Source organism: Pteropus alecto, unplaced genomic scaffold (genome assembly GCF_000325575.1).
Source record: "Pteropus alecto unplaced genomic scaffold, ASM32557v1 scaffold71, whole genome shotgun sequence".
Taxonomy (NCBI): Eukaryota; Metazoa; Chordata; class Mammalia; order Chiroptera; family Pteropodidae; genus Pteropus; species Pteropus alecto.
In genome coordinates, this window is record NW_006433024.1 from 6381518 (window position 1) to 6403220 (window position 21703).

General features: G+C 31.8%; 1 protein-coding gene and 1 pseudogene across 3 annotated transcripts in view; both read right to left on the reverse strand.

Annotated features, from left to right (window-relative positions):
* KIF18A (kinesin family member 18A) overlaps positions 1-21703 on the reverse strand; it is a 77569-nt gene that overhangs the window by 35481 nt on the left and 20385 nt on the right. For all 3 annotated transcript variants that reach the window (XR_001516540.2, XM_006907991.3, XM_025044035.1), the window contains exons 10-12: positions 18263-18425; positions 11640-11804; positions 5950-6071 (exon numbers count right to left, since the gene is read on the reverse strand). Coding sequence is in view for 2 of the 3 variants with exons in the window: in XM_006907991.3 (XP_006908053.1) it covers positions 5950-6071; positions 11640-11804; positions 18263-18425 (450 nt within the window). In the remaining variant the exon portion in view is untranslated. The remainder of the gene's footprint in view (positions 1-5949; positions 6072-11639; positions 11805-18262; positions 18426-21703) is intronic.
* Positions 949-1060, reverse strand: LOC112476711 (annotated as a pseudogene).

Sequence of the window (21703 nt, forward strand, 5' to 3'; positions counted from 1 at the left end):
AATTTGGGTACATGCTAGGCAGAAGTACATGCTTATTTGACCGGCTTCTGATAAAAACCTAGGGCACTAAGTATTTTTCTAATGAGATTCCAAAGTAGACAACATTTCACACTTGTCTCAACGTTTTGCACTTAATCACATGCTATGTTGGTTGGTCCACTGGAAGAGGACACTTGTCGGCTTCAATCTGGTTTCCTTTGGACTTTGCTCCATTCTCCTTTTCCTTTTGCTGATTTTGTTTTGTGTGTTTTGCTTTAATAAATCAACAATGAGCACAGTTATGCGATGGGTCCTGTGAGTTATCTTAGTAAATCATCAAATCTAGATAGGTGGTCATAGGGAACCACCACATGTTATGTATGTGTGTATATATGTTCGATATGTGTATATATTGTGAAATCATCACCATAAGTCTAGTGAATATCCGTCACCATACATACAGAATTTTTTTCCTTGTGATGAGAATTTTTAAGATCTCTTTTAGTAATTTTCAAATACACAGTACAGTATTATTAACTATAGTGGCCATGCTGTATATTACATCCTCATGAATTATTTATGTTATAACTGGAAGTTTCTACCTTTTGACTTCCTTCACTTATTCCAGCCATACTGCAACCTCAGCCTCTGGCAACCAGCAATCTGTACTTTTCTCTATGAGCTTGTTTTTATTTTTTTATTTTTATTTTTTTTTAAGATTCCACATATAAGCAAGATCATATGGTACTTGACTTTCCCTGACTATTTCACTTACCATCATGCCCTCAACGTCCATGCTTATTTTGGCAAATGGCAAGATTTCATTCTTTTTCTTTTATGGCTGAATAATATTCCACTGCATTTTTATTTTTATTTTTTATTTTTAAAGGCAAGGCAACCCTTGGTTGACCTCACAGATTGCAAGGACCTTGTCAGCTTACAATCCCTTATTTTTTTTATTTTTTACTCCTACAGTGCCTGGTCTTCCTAGGTGGTCTCCCATCCAAGTACTAACCAGGCCCGACCCTGCTTAGCTTCTGAGATCAGATGGGATCGGGCTTGTTCAAGGTAGCCCACTGCATTTTTATATATACTTTTTCCTTATCCATTCATCTGTTGATGGATACTTAGGTTGTTTTCACACCCTGGCTATTGTAAACAATGCTGCAATAAATATGTTAGTGCATAGATCTTTTCCAATTAGTGTTTCTGCTTTCTTCAGATAAATACCTAGAAGTAGAATTGCTGGATTATATGGTAGTTTTATTTTTAATTTTTTGAGGAACCATCATACTGTTTTCAATATGTTTGAAACTGGCTACATCAATTTACATTCCTACCAGCAGTGCACAGGAGATCCCTTTTCTCCACATCCTCACCAACCCTCATTTCTTATCTTTTTTGATAACATCCATTCTAACATGTGAGGTGATATTTCACTGTGGTTTTGATTTGAATTCATGATGATTAGTGATGCTGAGCAACGTTTCATGAATCTTTTGGCCATCTGTACATTTTCTTTGGAAAAATGTCTGTTTAGATCATCTGCCCATTTTAAAATCAGATCGATTGCTCTTTTGCTATTAAGTTGTATGAGTTCCTTAAATATTCTGGATATTAAACCCTTATCAGATAATTATTTGCAAATATTTTCTCCTATACGGTAAGTTCACTTTTCATTTTGTTGATTACTTGCTTTAGCTGTGTGGAAGCTTTTTAGTTTGGTGTAGTCCCACTTGTTTATTTTTGCTTTTATGAGCTTTGCTTTTGCTATCAAATCCCAAAAAATCAAAACCAAGTCCAATGTCAAAACTTCTAGAACTTTTGTTTCAGGTCTAAGTTGAAGTATTTAATTCATTTTGAGTTAATTTTTGTGTATGGTATGAGGTAGTGGTCCAGTTTCATTCTTTTGTGAATGCCTGTCTACTTTTCCCAATATTATTTATTGAAGAGACTGTCCATTCCCCATTGTATATTCTTGTCTCCATTGTTGTAAATTAACTGACCATATATGCTTGGATTTATTTTCAATTCTGTTCCATTAATTTATGTATTTGTGTTTATACCAATATCATACTGTTTTATTATGGCTTTGTTATACAGTTTTAAATCAGAGACAGTAATGTCTCTAATTTAGTTCTTTTACCTCAAGGTTGCTTTGGCTATTCAGGGTTTTTTGTGCTTCCATACAAATTTTAGAACTGTCTTTTCTATTTCTGTGAAAAATGCCTTTGGAATTTTGATAGGGATTACACTGAATCTGTAGATTTCTTTGGGTAGGATGGACATTTTAATATTAATTCTTCCAATCCATGAACATAGAATATTTTTCCATTTATTTGTGTCTTCTTCAATTTCTTTCATCAATGTCTCGGAGTTTTCAGTGTACAGGTCTTCCATTTCATTAAATTTGTTCCTAGGTATATATTCTTTTTGATACAATTGTAAATGACTTCTGTATATTGATTTTGTATCCTGCAACTTTACAGAATTCATTTATTAGTTCTTATAGTTTTGTTTTGTTTTTTTTTTTGATAGAGTATTTAGGGTTTTCCATACATGGTATCAAGTCATCTGCAAATAGTGATGGTTTTACTTCTTTCTTTCCAATTTGGAAGCCTTTTCTTTTTCTTGTCGGATTGCTATGGCTAGAACTTCCAGTACTATAAGAATGGTGAGAGTGTGCATCTTTGACTTGTTCCTGATTCTAGAAGAAAAGCTTTCAGATTTTCACCATTGAGGGTTCTGTTAGCTGCGGGCTTGTTATATATGGCCTTTATTATGTTGAAGTGTATACTGACTTTGTTGAGAATTTTTATCATAAAATAAATGTTGAATTAATTGTCAAATGTTTTTTCTGCATTTACTGAGATGATCATACGATTTTTATCCTTCATTATGTTAACGTGGTATATTACACTAAATGATTTCGAATGCTGAACCATCATCCTTGCATTCCTGGAATAAGTCCCAATAGATCATGGCATATGATCTTTTCATTGTATTACTGAATTTGGTTTTCTAATATTTTGTTGAAAATTTTTGTATCTATGCTCACCAGGGATATTGGCCTGTAATTTTCTTTTCTTGTGTCACCCTTGTCTAGTTTGGGTATCAGAGTAATATTGGCTTCATAAAATAGACCCTTCTACTTTTTGGAAGAGTTTGAGAAGAAATGGTATTAATTCTTCTTTGACTATTTGGCAGAGTTCACCTGAGAAGCCATCTGGTCCTGGACTTTTATTTAGGGAGGCTTTAATCAGTGATTCAATCTTCTTACTAGTAATGAGTCTGCTCAGATTTTTTATTTCTTAATGATTCATTCTTGGTAGAATGTATGTTTCTAGGAATTTCTTCTAGGTTGTCCAATATATTGGTATATAATTGTTCATGGAAGTGTCTTATGAGTTTTTGTATTTCTGTGGCTGAATTACACTATCTCCTCTTTCATCTCTGATATTATTCATTTAAGCCCTCCTCTTTTTTTCTTGGTGAGTCTAGCTAAAGGTCTGTCAATTTTGTTTATTTTTTCAAAGTACCAGCTTTTGGTTTCATTGATCTCTGCTATTGGTTTTTTAAGTCTCTATTTCATTTATTTCTACTCTAATTTTTGTTATTTCCTTCCTCCTACTTACATTGAGCTTTGTTGTTGTTTTTTTTTTTCCCTAGTTCATTGAGGTGTAAAGTTAGGTTGTTTATTTGAGATTTTCCCTCTTTCTGGAGGTAGACATTTATCTCTACGAACTTCCCACTTAGAACTGCTTTTGCTGCATCCCATAAATTTTAGTATACTGTAAATACATTCTCATTTGTCTCAAAGCATTTTTTAAAATTTCACTTTGATTTCTTTCTTGACCCATTGGTTGTTTAGCGGTATGTTATTTAATCTCCACATACTTGTGAATTTTCTAGTTTTCTTCTTGTAATTGATTTCTAGTTTCATACCACTGTAGTCACAGAAGATGCTTGATCTGATCTCAGTCTTCTTAAATTTGTTAAGACTTGTTTTGTGGGCTAACATATGAACTATCCTGGAAAAGTTTTCCATTTTGATTGTATTGCTATCTATTTTGCCTTGTAGGTTTGCTCATATTTGTTTTATACATTTAGGTGCTCTTACATTAGGTGCATAAATATTTATAAATGTTATACACCTTGTTGGATTAACCCCCTTATCATTATGTAATGCCATTCTTTGTCTCTTATTACAGTTGTTGCTTTAAAGTCTATTTAAAGACTCCCTTAGCTCTTGCCTATCTGGAAAATTCTCTCTTTCAATTCTGAATGATAATTTTGCCGGGTAGCGTATTCTTGGTTGAAAATTTTTCCTTTTAGCACTTTATATATTAAATCATCTTTTTGCCTCCACTCTACAAAGTCTTGCTAAGACAGTTTACAACCTCCATTATTTTTATCATTTAATCCTTTCAAATTCTTTGTAAGTATTATGATCTGTTTTAATATATGAGAAAACTAAGGTGGGGGATGGGGGAGGTAGACAGGGCTAAAAGGGGTCAAATATTTGGTGATGGAAGGAAATCTAAGTCTCGGTGGTGAACACACAATGCAATATATATATAACTTACTGTTGAATGATACACCTGAAACTTATTTGATTTTGTTAATCAATGTCATCCCAATAATTTTTAATAAAAAAAAATTCTATATACACACACATATATGTAAAACATACTGTCGAATGACAAATTGGAACTTATTCGATTTTGTCAATCAAAGTCACCTCAATAATTTTTAATAAAAAAGTGAAGGAGAAAAATAAAAGTAAAATAACTAAGGCATGGGGGGTTAAATAATTAATGCAAGGTTATATTGCCAATATAAACTAGAATTCAAGATGAATCTCCAAATTCATACTTTTTCTACTATGATGCCTTTATAATGCTTTTGGTTCACCGAATTTTTAAATAAGTCAGAGATCTATTTGACCATTTTGAGGCAAAAATTTATTTTAAATGTGTTAATATCTTTGTTTCATATAGCAAATATGCATGGTTAAAAAAATTAATGTTTCTTTCATAACTTTAGCTTTGGCAAGTGATTTGAGTGCTAGTTAATAAATATTCAATGTCTGTTTAAGGTATAGATGTAGACAGTATGGGGAGATTAGGTTGAGCTTGTATCTATGGGAAAATAGCTCCCTAACATTTTTCCTTTCTTTTTTCTTCTTTTTAAAAATAACTACCTAAATATGATAAATCAAAGCTATGAAAAATTAATTACTAGTTATTTGAGAACACTAATAGAACTCTAGTAGAATTTTAGACTAGCAGAAAGCCGAGAGAAATAAATTTCTCATTTTTCCCGGGCATGAAAGTGATACCTAAGGAGTTGACTAACATATTCTAAGTAACAAAAATAAAGACTAAGTTATATTTTTTTACTATTATATTTCAAAGATCAAATGATGCTACTATGGAGCTGGAAGAGGGAGAATGAAAGAGCTATGATACCATCACATAAAAATTAGACAGTTACTATAAAAAATATACATTTTTAGTAACTTCATATTGATGACAGCAAAATATCATTCTGGAACTATAAATGCTTAAAAACTGCCTACTTAAATATTCAGTTGCTATTAATAGTAATTGCTTCTAAGAAGGGAAATGAATTGCTGGAGGACAGGAAGAAATGGACTTCTTTTCACTATATAGGTATCTTTAGAACTTTGCATTACATGGCATATAAAAATTAAAATAATTTTTAAGAAAAATCTTTCAAACCTATAAAGCATTATAAAAAATTAGTTAGAGGAGAACGACATATTTTATACTTTCTCAATGTTTTCAAAGTCTGCATGCTTTCTGATGCTGGCAGACACTTAAAAATAATCTATCCTGTACCAGATAAAACTCAGTTTTCTGGTAGTGAAAAGCTGAACTTCTATGCTTCAGGTTCTTTAGGTCTACAGTGCTAAAATTTGTAGAATAGGTAAATACATGTACTTACGCTTCAGTTTGCCTGTGTTGTTGCTCTTGAAGACAAGCTAGATCCATCATATGTTTGATTTGGGCTTTCAGATCTTTGTTCTGGAGGTGCAAATGGCGACAGTGAAGATCTTTATTGAGTTCCTAGGGAAAACAATGTAAACGATATATCAGATTTCTTTAAAAACGTAAAAATTAAATCAATTTTAATAAAACTTATTTCATATTGGTGTCAGTAGTTTTAATTTTTTTTTTTTTTTTTTTTTACATATGCTATGATATGCTTGGAAACAATCTGAAAAATAAGCATTCTGGTATAGATGTCTATAACTTATTATAAGCAATAAGTTTCAAGTTTCCTCAGAAACTGCAGGTCAGAAATGAACAAATTTTATTCTGACAGTTTCTTGTTTATCCAATTTGTTTATAGTAAACTGTAAAAATACAGGAATATGACCAATCTTTGCTTAAATGTCACTTTTTTAGAGAGGCTTTCTCTGAGCATTATATTTAAAGATGGAAACTCTCCATCCCCAACAGCCTCTGTCATAGCATTGATCAATAACTATTTGTATATTCATAGTTTGTCTGTACTGGACTGTAAGATTCATCACCAGAGCAAGGGTTTGTGTCAAACTAGTTCAGTGTTACAGCCCCATTGTGCAGTGTTTGGAGTTCTATGAAATAATAATTTCTTGCTTTCACCCAATCTTGGTATAAACTGCATCCTACAACAAAAGTGTGGAAAAGTCTTTTGTAGGCTCCCATTTTCCTAAGCCTCATGTGTGTAGACTCAAGTGTTATCGAACCTACCACCTAAAATTATTTTTTCCTCAAAATTCCTAAACTTTAAGTATGAAAAATGTTAGCTAAGTGGTTACACTGAATTATAACTGGTAATAACCCAATTGCATTCTCGGAATCTTTAATTGGGAAAATTTTAGTCAGTATAATGAAAGGCAGTGAAATTTTTTGAATACCGTGAGGGGCTATGACAACAATCCCATAAAGCAAAGTTACTATGAACGAAAACATCCTCTTAGGGACAATTCCCATAATCAATTTTAGTTTTTCAATATTCCTCCCAAACTACAGTTGACCATTAATTCTCTAAAATTTTTCTTTTCTTTCCTTTCCCTTTCTTTCTTTCCTTCCTCCCTCTCGCCCTTCCTTCCTTCTGCTTTTTTTTTTTCTCCCTCCGTCCACCACTTCTCTCTCTCTCTCTTTATATTTTTTATGCCAGTGGCAGGCACTATGACAGGGGAGCAATGTCATTCTATATGTCTGTGATATATTAAAGTTTGGAGTCATTTACATGACTCATGATTATATTTCAAGAAATACAGCAAGTATTTAGAGAAAACTCTCTTTAGGGACTCAGTATGATATGGTTAGAGCACTGGCCTATGTCAGGTGATTTTAGAGATGGTCTCAGCCATGACACAAATGCAACCTTAAGCCAAAAATATGGTCTTTATGGGGATTAATTTATTTTACTAATATCAAGAGCTCGAATATGATCTCTGTAGTGTTTTCCAGTTAGAAAATTCAATGATCCTAATAGTGTAAACATATGTGCCAAATATTCCATCTTTTACCTTAAAAAAAAAAAAAAATCCCTTCTTTATAAGCTTCCTCTGTTAATCTTATTCCTTTATTGTTTTGAATTACTCTTCTTTTAAAGAGGCAAGCCTTTACTGTATAATCATATTATTCAACAATGGGTGTTGGCGAGCTTGTCATCTTTGGAAAACCAAATTTACATTTTGAGTCTTTTCTTACCTTGATACACTAATGATGGAATCAGATTAAAAGAGCATGGCCTATTCTGAGAACTACAAGTAGGTTATTAATGGTTGAAGTGAAGAATATAACGAGAGTTGATATGTAAAACTAGAGAGGTATTCAGGTGCCATGCTAGGCCTGAAAAATTATAATAGAGAGATTACATTAGGGAGAAAGCACTGAAGAATGATGAGACTAGAGTTACCTTTTAGAAAACTCATTTTCCTTGCAGTAGAGAAAGAATGGAAGTGGAGTAGAAAGGAAGCAGAAAGACCAAATGCAGCAGTCCGCTAATGGGAGTGGAAATCTGAATTAGGGTAGTTGTAGACAGAGAGGAGTGGATAGATTTGAGAGGCTAAAAGGTAGATAATGCAGAAAGGTACAGAAAAAAGAGCTCCAGTTTGAAAGTCACAGTACTAGGTCTGTGTCCAGAATTGTATAACTGTGGATAAGTCCTTTTACAAAGTTATATTTCAGTTTGCTTATGTAAGAAATAATGGGTTATAAATAATCATTTTACCTGTGAAATATCCATTAAAAAAAAAAAAAAAGAATTGAGAGTGGCATTAAAGTGGTGGAAATTTAACAGTTTTAATTTTTTTTTTTCAAATTATAATAACATGCATTAAAAAACAAGGACTTAAAAATCAATTCTAGGTTCACATTCAGGTGTGGAAAATTTCTGCTTAAGAGAGTTATAGAAGACAAATTGCTAGAAAAATTCGAATTGACTATATTAAATTTATTTAAAATAACCCAAACACAGTAACTTTAAAACAGCTACCAAGTAGACAAAAAGTACTAATACAAGTACTTAAGTACTTTCTCTAGTTGAGGGTGGGTTATAAGTTAGATTATACAAATATATTAAATTAAAAATATAATGTAAATTAAGTAAGGTTATTGTGGTAAAAATATTCTAGTAATAACATTTTAAACTACATATATATTAAATTTTTAATGTATGTACTAATGCCACTTGGACTGTACACCCAAAATGGTTAAAATGGTAAATTCTATTTTACATTTTACCACACGCAAAAAAATTTTTAGACTTTTCACGAGAAGGCTTTTGCTCACTAGAAGGGCTAACTATTTTATTAGAACATCAAGACCGTAAGTAACAGTAATAAAGAAAACTAAGAATCTAATAGTTGTTTTAAAATAAGGTCAAAAATTTAATCAAAATACTTGCCATATTAAGTTATTTAGACAATGAACATCTTGAGAATAAGACTGCTGTAGATACACATGATCTCTAACAAATAGTAAGTAAAACTTACTATTTGTTAGAGATCATGTATATGTATATTATAAGTAAGTAAAACAAACTCAAAACTAATATAAACATTCAACATCTGTTAACTTTTCAAGAGAATTAGCTCTTGTACACTGAATGAGAAGCACTCATTTGGCCAAGCATATAGGCTGTTTTCTCTGAAAACTTTCTATCCAGAACATGGCTTAGATACTCTGATGGAGACTGTCACATTCTCTGATGAGCCTCTACTTTTAGATACCTCGTATTTAGTATGGAATTTTAAGTTACATTTTCTAAGTCTAGATAATCCTTATAGTTTATTGATTAACCATTATCTTTTTTTTGCTTAAGTCATGCAAATATGTCTATTGTATCACCTTAAGATGAATACAGCATTTAAAAAAAAGTGCTTTAGTGTTCTAGAGTAGATATTCTTCATGTTATATCAATGAAAAAATGACTTAAAAGGAAAAAGGCAAAATTGTATGAATCTCTGCAATCACCCATTTGGCAGAAGAGCTATGTAGCTTATGGTCAGATCCTCAAAGGCATCTATGACCCAAAAAGGTCGAAATTATTGTTTTGGAGTAAAAATGTAAACTTTATTTTATAATGCAGCTAACTTTGCTGTACTTCTTTTGCACACCTTTCTTTGGCTATTGATGTCGATGTTATTATTGCTTAGAATATTATTAAACTATTATTAATCAGCCATCTATTATGTGTTAAGTGGTGCTTTATAAAAATGAGAAATTAAGACAATAAAGTTAAACGACTTGTCCAAAATCATACGATTAGTGTTAGAGTTAGTATTTAATACAATTACCAAGTAACAGAATTACCAGCTAGCTATTCCCACTCAAAAGTCTATCCTCTTTCCAATATTAATATTCTCTGTAGGGAATATTATAGAGTGTTTTATCAATTATGTTATAAAATATGCTATACAACATGTAATTCCTCATCTACTGAACTAACTGGTATGGTTTGCTTTCAGAGAGATATTCCGAAGACCTCTGGAATTACTGAGGTGTAGATTAAGCTGTTGGTTGACCCTTCAGTGAATCTCCGCACTGAAAGAACTACTCAGTCTCTGTTTCTTTGGCTTTCTAATAAGAAACAGGGTACTTGCTGCTTGCTGCCCCTTTCAATACCTTGAACTGTCATTACTGACTACTCTTGCTAGTCTCCTCTCTCTCCAGTCTCAGCTTTAACTCTGCGCCACTGCATTTATTTTCAGTCTAGTGCTTGCTTCTAGAAATTTGAAGATTCTAGAACTAGATACCAATTAGCTGATACAAGCAGAGAATTTCAGAAGAGCACCATCAAAGTAAAGCTGCTCCTTCTTTAAAGAAGTTCTTTTAAAGTATTAGGTGTTTGTATGAAAATTAGTTACTTTGTAGCAGTTGTCTGCTAGCTTCTTATTTCCCAATCTTTTTTTTTTAATTAAGAACTCTAATTTTGTTCTGGGTGACGTCTTCAGCAAAAACACCTCTCCAGATTCCCTTGTATCTTAGGATAGCCATGTGACACATCTAGTCAATAAGATAGGTCTGTTAGAAATTTCTAAAAAAGTTTTGTTGTCCCAATATATATACATATCCCTTATGCTTTCTTTCTTTCCTCTTCTTCTGGTCTACTTGAGACTAAAGATGGAATAGTGATATCGCAACTATGAAATGACAAATATAATGATGACACTGATGACATTTTGGAGGTGTTGTATTAAGAATGAACTATGTATTTCCGAGATTTATTATTGTTAAGAGAGCAAAATATGCTCCAACTGGTTAAGACACTAAAGTCAGATTTCTATAACCTTATGGCTGAACACAATTCTGATCCGATTCAGCCATTAACCATCATTATCCATCACTATTCTTTATAAATATAACCTTTCGCCATTCTAGGCGGACTATCTTAGGTTTAGTACATATACACACATGCATACAGCTTTCAAATAAGCTTTCTTTAGCCATAACACAAGTAACGGCGACCACGTTTAAAACTATTTTTGCACAAAATATCAAGTATTAAAACAAACTAAAATTACCTACATGATGATTCCTCAAGTACAGTTTGAAATAGAATTACTTTATTCTAACTCAAGAGCTACCTCATAAAAGTATACAATTGCTTAATAACAACATTTACAAGTAACTTTACTCTTCTGAAAGTAAAGAAAAAGAAAATCTAGTAGGTAATTAGAAAGGCAGAAGGTATACAGTCAGTTAAAAACAGTAAAATTAGTCAATTAAATCTCAGAGAAATGTCTTATGAAAGACATTTACTCAAGAACAAAGACAATGCAGTTAAAGAGCTCAGTTCTCGCAAAATAAATCTGAATATATAGGCATACTTCTTTTTTTGTGTGTGTACTTTGCAGATTTTCATCAACACTGAGGCAAGACCTTCCACCAGTAAAAAGTTTACAACTCACTGAGGGCTCAGATGATGGTTAGCATTTAGCAATAAAGTACTTCTAAATTAAGGTATAAACATTGTTTTTAAAGATATAATGCTATTGCATACTTAACAGACTATAGTATTGTGTCAACATAACTTTCGTATGCATTGGAAAAAATTTGTTTCACTAGCTTTATTGTGGTAGTTTGGAACTGAACCCACAATATCTCTGAGGTATGCTTATACAAACAAATCTGTACCTTTGGAATATGTCCATTTTGACCTAAAAGTCCCATTTCGGTTTCAACACGATGGAGCCAATTACTATTCTCATCAAATTGCTTCAATTCCTCCTCCCTTTTCTTCTGCAGGTAGCAGCGACGAGTTTTCAACATTGCAAGTCTATGATCTCGTTTGCAAGTGGCCTGAAAAACAATGCATTTGATAGTCAACCTAATTTTTAGGATGTCTGATGTATATGATATTAGCAAAGTAGTATATTTTCTTATAAGCATGCTATCGTAGTTCATTAAGTAAGGCTTACTCTTGTACTTAAAGCTATTTCTCTTTTGAAATGTCATAATACTACTGCTCATAGAAAGATAAAACTTGAGTTGGGAGTCATTTTTATAAAATTACACATTGAGAGTTTACAGCTTTAAGAAACACAATGGCAAAACTGAAGACTAACTTTTGTGTGTGTGCTAAAATCCATTTCTTTAAATGTTGCATTTGAAAGGTTCATACACGGTCTGGTAAGTCCCATGATTTTCTTACTCAAAACTAAAACAGATCCATGTCCTGCCTTTTGTCTTTATTTAAATTTGAAAGATGTGAAGAAATAAAGTATTCTATTGTTCTGGTTTTCATATAAGGCCTTTGGATTGGCTGGTACAAATGGCAGAAAATAGAGCTTATATCAGAGTGGTCATAAATATTTGATTTTGCCTGATGCATAATGAATATTCTGAATATTTTTGGTGTTTTACCTAGGCATGAAATGAGATCAAAACTGGTCTTTTGGTTTCTTATTCCAAGGGTCTTGCACACTATCATGGGAACTGTAGGCCAGAGCAGCTTGATCTGTCTGGGCTATCTGCCAAAAAATACTGAACTCAATAATCATCAGATATGATAGATGGACCTGAAATAATAGATCCCCACGGATTAGAACAAGTTCTTGCAGCTGATTTTGGAAGTAGAAAACTACAAGAATGAAAAAAGGCAGGAACTACATTTGAATTTTGTCAAAGACCTTAACCTCCTTAGGATGTAAGTTCTTCCTTATTACTTTTTATAAAAGATGTAGTGACATTTTGAGGGAAAGCCAGACATTAAAGAGATTTGCAAAAATGTGAAACAATGTCACTCTTCTCACTACCTCTTTTGTTTGTTTTAGTAAACATTACTTTATTTTTCATTAAAGTGTTACGTTATCATGCAATGGGTTAATCAAGCATTTTAATTAATACATGTATGTATTTTTGTAAATTTCAGTTTAAATTTCTAGTATGAGAATATTGATAGATGAAATCCACATAAAAGCTCTTTGAGGTCTTAAATTTTTTTTTTTTTGGTCATATATTGAATTTCATTTTTTTGACTTTGAATGTTATTTTATATTAGTTATATTATATTATGTGTACAGTATCAACATTTATATAATTTACAAAGTGATCCCCCAATTAGTCTAGTACCCACCTAGCCCTGTAAGTGGTTATTATTATAATATTATTGACTATATTCCCTATGCTGTATTTCACATTCCCATGACTATTTTGTAACTATGAATTTGTACTTATTAATCCCTTTACCTAAATAAAGATTTTTAAAGCAGAAAGGGGTTCTACACAGCCACTGCTAAAACACTGCAGGATGTATGATTTCTTGACTTTCTTCTGCTATTCAGCAGGTACAAAAACTTAAATAAGTCAACCTCAGGGGGTCTTCAGTCACTTCATCTGAAAAATGAACATTAAAGTATTGTATCTGCCTAAAGGAAGGCAGTTAAATCAAATTGTGTTTATTTTGCTTTAGCATTTACAAATGTTGTAGGTACTATTAGAAACCAAGGCAGATAATAATCTGTGGGTTTGATGGCAGTCAATATTTAATACCAAAAATATCCTAATTGAAAACCCCAAAAAATATGTTTTTGAGTTTTTATTTTTAATGTTCACCAAACGTATCCCTTATGATGGTCCTCTATGGTGACATTTTCCATCAGGGTACTCCTATGGAATCACTGTTCTGAAATAAAGAGCAAGTAAGAGTTTGGGAAAAAATTCTAACGTATACATGTTAAACCCTGACATTAAAATATTTCCCATTAAGGTTTCAAAGAGCTTTACATATTTTATTAACAAAATCTCTAGACTACAACAGAAGGTCTTGAGCATGAACACAGAATTCTAAAATTTAGGTGTTACTATTGCTTTGTGTAAAAGGACCACTAACATAGTAAACTCATTTTTTCTCTAAAATTAATTTGCAGATTACCTTTCTATGGCCACAAAATTACCCAGGAGCTTCACTTTAATACTAATCTCAGAGACCATACTCTAGAACCATTTATAGTTGAATCAATGTTCTTTTAGCACTTCTGATAATAAACCTCTTTTGGAGAGGGTCCAAGACATATAAAAGTCCTTGCCTTAGCAAGCAGTTTCATAAGACTAAACTTGGACCCTTCTGTGTGTAATAAACAAAAAACAAAAAAACTTGGCCCCAGATATCTTCGTGTTTTTAATTGTTTTAACTATAACCAATAAACTTAAGAGGTTTTATCTCCATTGCTTACCTAGTCTCATAAAAATAGCTGTAAGAATTGGGACATGTGGATTGAAATGACCAAAAGTAAGAAATCATAAAAAACAAGTGGGTTGAAAAAAGGCTACTAAGTAGAAGAATAATAAAGATAAAAACAGAAAAAAATTGAAATGAGCTAAATTCATTTCCCTAACTTTATGCCTTAATCTTTCTAAGCATTTACCTCTCTAGAGTCAAAATTCAGTTGGGTAAGTAAAACAGTGAAACAACCATTATTTAAAATAAACTTTCCTTTGAGATTAAATAGACCAAGTTTATTAATCATATTAAATAATGTTCAAATGTTTAAAAAATGGCACTCTGATTCTAAGCTCTGATAATGTGCTATCTTTTTAGCCTACAAAAATAAATTATAAAATTCCTGGCAAGCAAAGTTTCTCCAATCTATTCTATCTTTCCAATTGACTATCAATAATTCCTAATATGGCATATATGTCTTCTATCATATGCCATCTCCAAAACATTCTTAGTGGTTAGCTCTGGCAACTTCAGCTTTAGAGAGTATGAGTATGGCAATCAATCAATGTGCTGTGAGTAAGGGAGTAGGAATTGACAGGAAGCACTGAGCATAGTTATATATTTCCATACACTGTCCCACAAATATGCTGTGCTCTGGTCAAACTGATATCCAATCTAGGAACATATTATTTCTATTTGTTTTTCTCTCATTGATATTCTCATGCAAGGCCCATTATAAATCCACCTCTCCACCAGGAAAGACTTTCTTAACTACCACAATTGGAAGCCACTATTTTCTCCTTTGAATAGTAACAGCATTTACAGTACTTGTAGTATAACAGAATGATTAAGAGTGCAGACTCTCAGGCCACACGGCCAGGGTTTAATACTGGTTCAGCCACATTAATTGGGTATAAAATTCCAGACAACTCACTTAAGTCCTCAGTGTTTATTTTGCTCACAAATGGTGATAATATAGGGTCTACCTCACAGGCTTGTAATAGATACTAAATGAATCAACCCATGCAAAGGATTTTGAAAAGTGTGTGGCACATAGCGCTCAATAATATTAGCTGTTTTTATTATTGCACTACTACTTACATGACAATCATTTCGTGCCTTGTCATTTTTATATTATTTTATTGTTTCAACTAATTTTTATAAATAATTTAAAGGCATACAATGTCTCATACTTTTCTTTACCTCTATTGTATTTAACACAATGCTTTGCATATAAACAAAAGTGTTCAATAAAAACTGTTGTTAAAGGTTAAGATACTAAGTCAGTATTAGCTTCTATTACTGAATTTCTTGCTGTTTTTTCAAGAAATAAATTAGATAATTGTGTCTTCGGATAACTGACATTTCTTTAATGGATACCTACACAAAACTGAAAATTATCTCCACTGAAAATTAATCTTTAAGTGCAAATAATTGAGATAAAATATGTAATTCTTAGAATATATCACATAGCACTATTTCAGAATTCCATTTAGCAAACACCTGAAAGGGTTTACAACAACAACTTGATATGTTAATCCTATGAGATACTCTGTTATTTGGAAGTCATTTAGGTTATCAAAAATACTGGCAAGATTTCTGCAGTTCAAGAAAGTTAAAGTACACATATAGCAACAAATCTCAAACGAAGATATAAATTCAGTTTTCTTGTACCTTTAAAGGATGTGAGCAACATTTTAAATGCATCTTAAAAAACAAAATTAAAATGAAATTTTATGTATTCAATACATTATTAAATATAGGCACTGTGCTGTGCAGTAGTAGATCTCTTGGGCTTACTTGTCCAGCATAACTGAAACTTCGTACCCTTTGACTAATATTTCTTGGTTTTGCCTTCCTCGCAGCCTCCGGCAATCACTAATCTACTCTCTACTTCTGAGTTTGACTATTTTAGATTTTTCGTATAAATGGTATCATATAGAATATGTCCTTCTGCATCTGATCTATTTTACTTAGCATGTTTTCCAGGTTCATCTATGTTCTCACAAGTGACAGGATTTTCTTTTTTTTTTTTTTTTAAAGCTGAATAATGTTCTATTACTATATACTTAAAAAAAGTGCTAGGAGAGTAGATCTTATGTTATTAAAAAAAAATACCACCACTAATTATAAAGAGGATGTGAGGAAACTTTAGTAGGTAATGTACAGGCTTATGGCATAGATTGTGGTGAGAGTTTCACCAGTGTATCTGTATTACCAAACCCATCAAGTTGCATACATTAAATATTTATAGTTTTTTGTATGTCTGCCATACCTCGATAAAGTGTTTTTTTTTAAAGGCATTTTCAATAAGGCATAAAATGTATATTCAGTAAATAAATTAATAATTTTGATAATATAGTTTAATACTGATATACTGGTATTAATGATACATTAATAAATACTTAATGATTAATTTCTTAGCATATCACATCTTTCTTATTTCACAGGCTAAGTAAAAACTGAAATGTTTGTTTTTTAAGGCACTATTTAAAATTAGATGGCTTTCAGATATTAAAAAAATATAAAATTTTAATATATAATTGTTATTTCTGGGAAGGTGGAAAAGGAGAAAACATTTGGGGTGGTGGTCTGAGAGGACTGGGAAGTTATTTATACGAGAAAGCTTTTTAATAAGGAACATATGAATGTACCTCATGTATTACCTGTGTAATTAAATTACACAAAATACATAAAAATAAAATTAAGCTTATTATCAATGAACACCAAAAGTGGGGGAAATAATTATCCAGTATTTTCAAAATGTTTATTTTTCTTATCTTTGATGATTTGGTAATGTACATGTGACTTTGGTCAAAATAACTTCATTTCCTCATCTTAATTATGAGGATAATATAATGTATCTCATAGAATTTTCTAAAAATTAAATGAGTTAATGTATATGAAGTGCTTAAAACATCTGCCTAGTACTGTATCTATAACATGAATTTTTTAATTGCAGTAAATAAATCTTTAGTTTCATTTGTCCTTTTCTTGAATATAGATTAATCTTTGATTCCTTTATTGTTCATTCCTTCTTTGATGACTTTACTCATTTTTATAGTTTTTATAAGATTGCTCTTGTATCTGAAATTTTGGGTGTTGTCATATTTGCTAAGTCTGCTGACTTGCTTATGGTGAACTGTTTCACCATGTTTGGATTTTGGACAGTAAGTTCTTGTGGTTTTAGTTTAGGGTTTGTTTTACTAGGCTCATTTTGCATTGCTTCTGCCCAGCTCCCCAGATTATCATTGGTATACCATTTTCTATGTTAATTTCTCACCTCAGAAATTTGCTAAACAAAAAACAATGGATTATAAAAATTCAAACCTCAAATCTTGTGAAAAGTATATCTATAATGACAGTCTTCCAATGAGACTGAGTGTGTTACCTTATCCTAGGTTTGGTTCCTTGTCTTCCTGTGCAAGTTGATAATATGTTTTCTCCTGGTGTACTCCCAATATGAAGAGAGAAGGCCTCTGTGGTTTCCTGGCTTTATGTGGGGACTATCATTTCTAACTGTTTTTCTTCCTTGGGTCCCTTACTTAAGTAGCGGTGTACATCAAAGGCAGGGTAGTAAGAGCGGTCTGTGTATGTAGAGAGGGGAGGGCAGTGCAATACTGCATTAAATAACAGACTGACTAAAAGTTGGTCTGCTTTTTTTTAGCACCATGCAATGGAAATTCTAACAATGCCATTGATAGAATCTTTTTCCCTGGGGGGAAAAAAAATCTATTAGTCTAAACTAGTCTAAATTGGGTAGACTGCTCCTGCTGCCTCACCTTTGGTACTCAGTCAGCTCTCTCTGACTGTGCTAACTTCATTCATGTTAAGCTTTCATCAACCCTCACAGAAATAAGTTGCAACTGATATTTTGTTTCTTTTAGTTTTCATTTTGTTTCTGACAACTAGGAATTTAATATTTTTTTTCCTTGTACACTTAACTATGCATTTAAAACAATGCTACATTTTCCCCCAGCACTTCTAGGTGTTTGTAGAGAATGGGTGATTGAATAACATTGCCTAACAAATTTCTAGAATTGAAAGTCCCATGTTTTTATATTCTCTAAAATTTGATCTTAAAGTTGTTAAATACCTTTTCTACTTTATCTTCAGAACACATCATTTCTATTTGCTTATGGCATTGTTGTTGATAGAATGATTTAAGTTCATTTTCTTTAAGTAACATTTCCAACTTCAGATATTCTTGCCTAATTTCTTCTCGATTCTGGAACAAGCAGTTCAGAACTTCTTGAAATCTATAGAAAATAAAACATTATAGAATCTCACTAATTTTGTGATAGATGATATAGAATTTAAAGAAATGTACAAACATATGCCACTCATAGACTTATTCATAAACAGCAAATTGTTAAAGTGACTCTTTCCTATTAAATTTCAAAAATTTCTGGAAAAGTTATTAACTATTTTTACTACACTGGTTTTCTCTCTTTCTCTCCTCCAAGACAGGAATTATAAGACCATTGGTAGTAGTCATATGCTATATTTCGCTTAGTAAAAATATTTGTTTGCAGAAAAAGGATGATAATCTAGACCTGTACTATCCCAAATCACAAGGCCCGAGAAGCAACACAATATTATGTGTTGTTTTGGTGTTGGCTCACGGTGAAGAAATAAGCAGTGGGTGGCATAATCATATGGTGCTTCCATTGCCCCCTAGGGAAAGTGAGATAGCCAGCTTTTTGCTTCAGAATTTGTTAGAGTGAAAACACACCATAAGGTTAGGTACCCCCGACAGCTTGGCTAAGAGTCAGCTGACATTGCCAGGACCCAAAACATCCAAGTTTACAATGCGGTAAACGTAGAAAAGCCACTCCAGTGTGTTTCTTCTAAAGGACAATACAGATTTAGAGAATCAAAGTTGGGGAGTTTGACCTACATCTCCTACAAATGCATAAAGAAAGATCTCAAGCTGAATAACTCCTATGAAAACCCTAAAATGACCCTGCAATCCTGCATCCTCTGCATCAGCAGAATATTGGTCACAGCCAATATTCTAATTTTATAAAAATGTATTTGTTTTTAATTCATAGATCAGTTCTGAGCTTCAGTAACAGTATAAACAGTCATATACAGGCCAAACACTCAAAGAAAAATTAACTATGAAGCCTTTAAAATAAAACTGTAACAAAATATACGCACTTAAAAATAAATGTTCTTGACCAGAATTTTAGATATATTTGTAAGGATCTGTGGTAAAAACATTGCTGATTTACGTAAGTAGTTTTTAATGAAACTCTACTGGGAATGAATATAAACCACAGAACATCGACTTTACTGCAGTTTTGTCAAACTGATAAATATTTCATAGGAAGTATGTACGGACATTGCAATTTCATTGTATTATATTACAACAACGCTAATGCCAGTAAATGAATTGATAAGTTATCTTTAGGTTAAACCCAGAGATAATTTCTTAGTTTTTTGGTAACATTTTATCTAAGGACATGGTTAAACAGTTGTCAATTTTATAATTTTGTAGTGCAGATTTATTTCAATTAGTGGTGTTTAGAGATTAGTACAGAAGGAAGAGAATTTGTATCAAAGGCCTCTAGAGAGCTCCTTAAAAAATATTATCATTTTAAAACAGTGTCTTCAGGGATTGACAAATAATAACTATTTTGCAGTAATTTAAAACATTAAAGTAACTAGAAAACAAAAATCTTTGCCAATAATTTTAGGTGATATATGAAGAATGTTAAGTTCTACACAATTTCCTTGGTAGAGTCACAAGTGAAGTTTTATAATAACTCTATAAAGAACAATTGTATTTTCTTTTTAAGATTTCTTTTTGAATATTTTCTCTCCAAAGAGATTTGGTAGACAGCAAATAGTGTATATTCTTCCCTTTATCTATTTAAACTTCATAAACATGTTAAAATTTAAGTTTTTTAAAAGACACTTTGCTAATTCATGACATTAAAAAAGTTATATATAACAGTATGATTAATATAAAAGTTATTTCATATATTTCAGGAGACACTTGTGAGGGAAAATGACAAAGGCAATGGAGTATATAATTGTATCATTACCTTCTTTATAAATACAAGTAATTGTTTAACATGTTGCATGGTTTAAAACTCGAAAGTTTTTATTGTTGGTTAAGGCAGGTTGAAATCTGAAAAATATCAAATAAATGCTTATTTCATAGCTCAGGCCATCTCCCTCCTGAATCAATTTACCAGAAGAAAAGTTCAACAGCTTGAAGTAATCAACTCTAAAAGTCTACCAATTTGTAATGCTTTAACTGGTAACCAGATCCGGTTATGCAGTGTTGAGCAATTCCATGTAAGCAATGACTCTAAATCTGAGCAGTTGGTGACTTCTTTAATTTTCAAGATATCTGCATCAACAAGGAGATAACTACTGCATGAGGACCAACACCACATTGCATTCATAAATAAAATAATAACCAAACCACTAATATATCACAGTTAAAAGCTTTCTTTGATAAGACTAAATAATGAGGAATCATTTTAACTTGTTATTTTTTAAAAGGTACTGTAAAAGTGGTAGGATATAACAAAAAAGCATCATAAGACTACTACAACATAACAATTTTATTTTGATAATGGGTTGTTAGAGGGACTGACAGAAAATAATTTAAATGCTTTAGAAAATCTTCAGTATAGATGGAACACTTGTACTATGACAATAGATAGGTCAGCTTTATGAAAAACTGATTCATTGTCATTGATAAACTGTTTAATTACTTATGATATGTGAAACAGTACAGTATGGGAGCAAAAGGATTAAGATTTGAAAGAGATTATTTATAGCTCTTGCCTTTATCTATAAATGAGAAAACGATGTCCCACTTTAAATTTCAAAAGGTTGTTGTAGTAATCAGATGAAATTAATATGGACCTAAAAATCATCAAAAACTATAAAGCCATCTACAAAAATATCCTTAAAAGTAGTTATCTAAGCATCTGGGATCAATTGAGGCAGAAAAAATATGTTTTGAAATCAAAGATATTTTATGTAAATTCCATATACAAATCCAATTTAAAAAAGGCGTTGTACTGAAACGAGGTTGAAAGTCACTGTTGACTAGTCTTCCTTGTGTACACTAAGACACCTTCTACAACCTCTAGAGTTCCAAAACATTGTGAATAACCACTAGTTTGAGTTGTGGTTAGTTTCTCACACTTATGATAACAGAAAATTCGGGAATGTCAAATAAGTTTAATTTTACTGAACTTTAATCACAGTTGAACAGATTCCCTTACTACAGGACCTCTCAGAGCTTTTAGTATGCTGATGTACTTTAGAAATCTTTTAGATTTCTTAAGGAGTAATTTCCAAACATGTTTGATCCAGGAATTCCTACTGTCTTCTTAGAACTACTCAAGATTCAAAGCCTTTGAACTAGTATCCCATTGGGACAATTTGGAAAATTGTCTTAATTGCTTAGAGGAAAAGTACTTGTGAGTACTATATTATTAACAGCTTTTTTTCTTTTAAATTTACTTGCTAAGAAGCTTAGTACAAACTGATCAAAATTCTATATTAG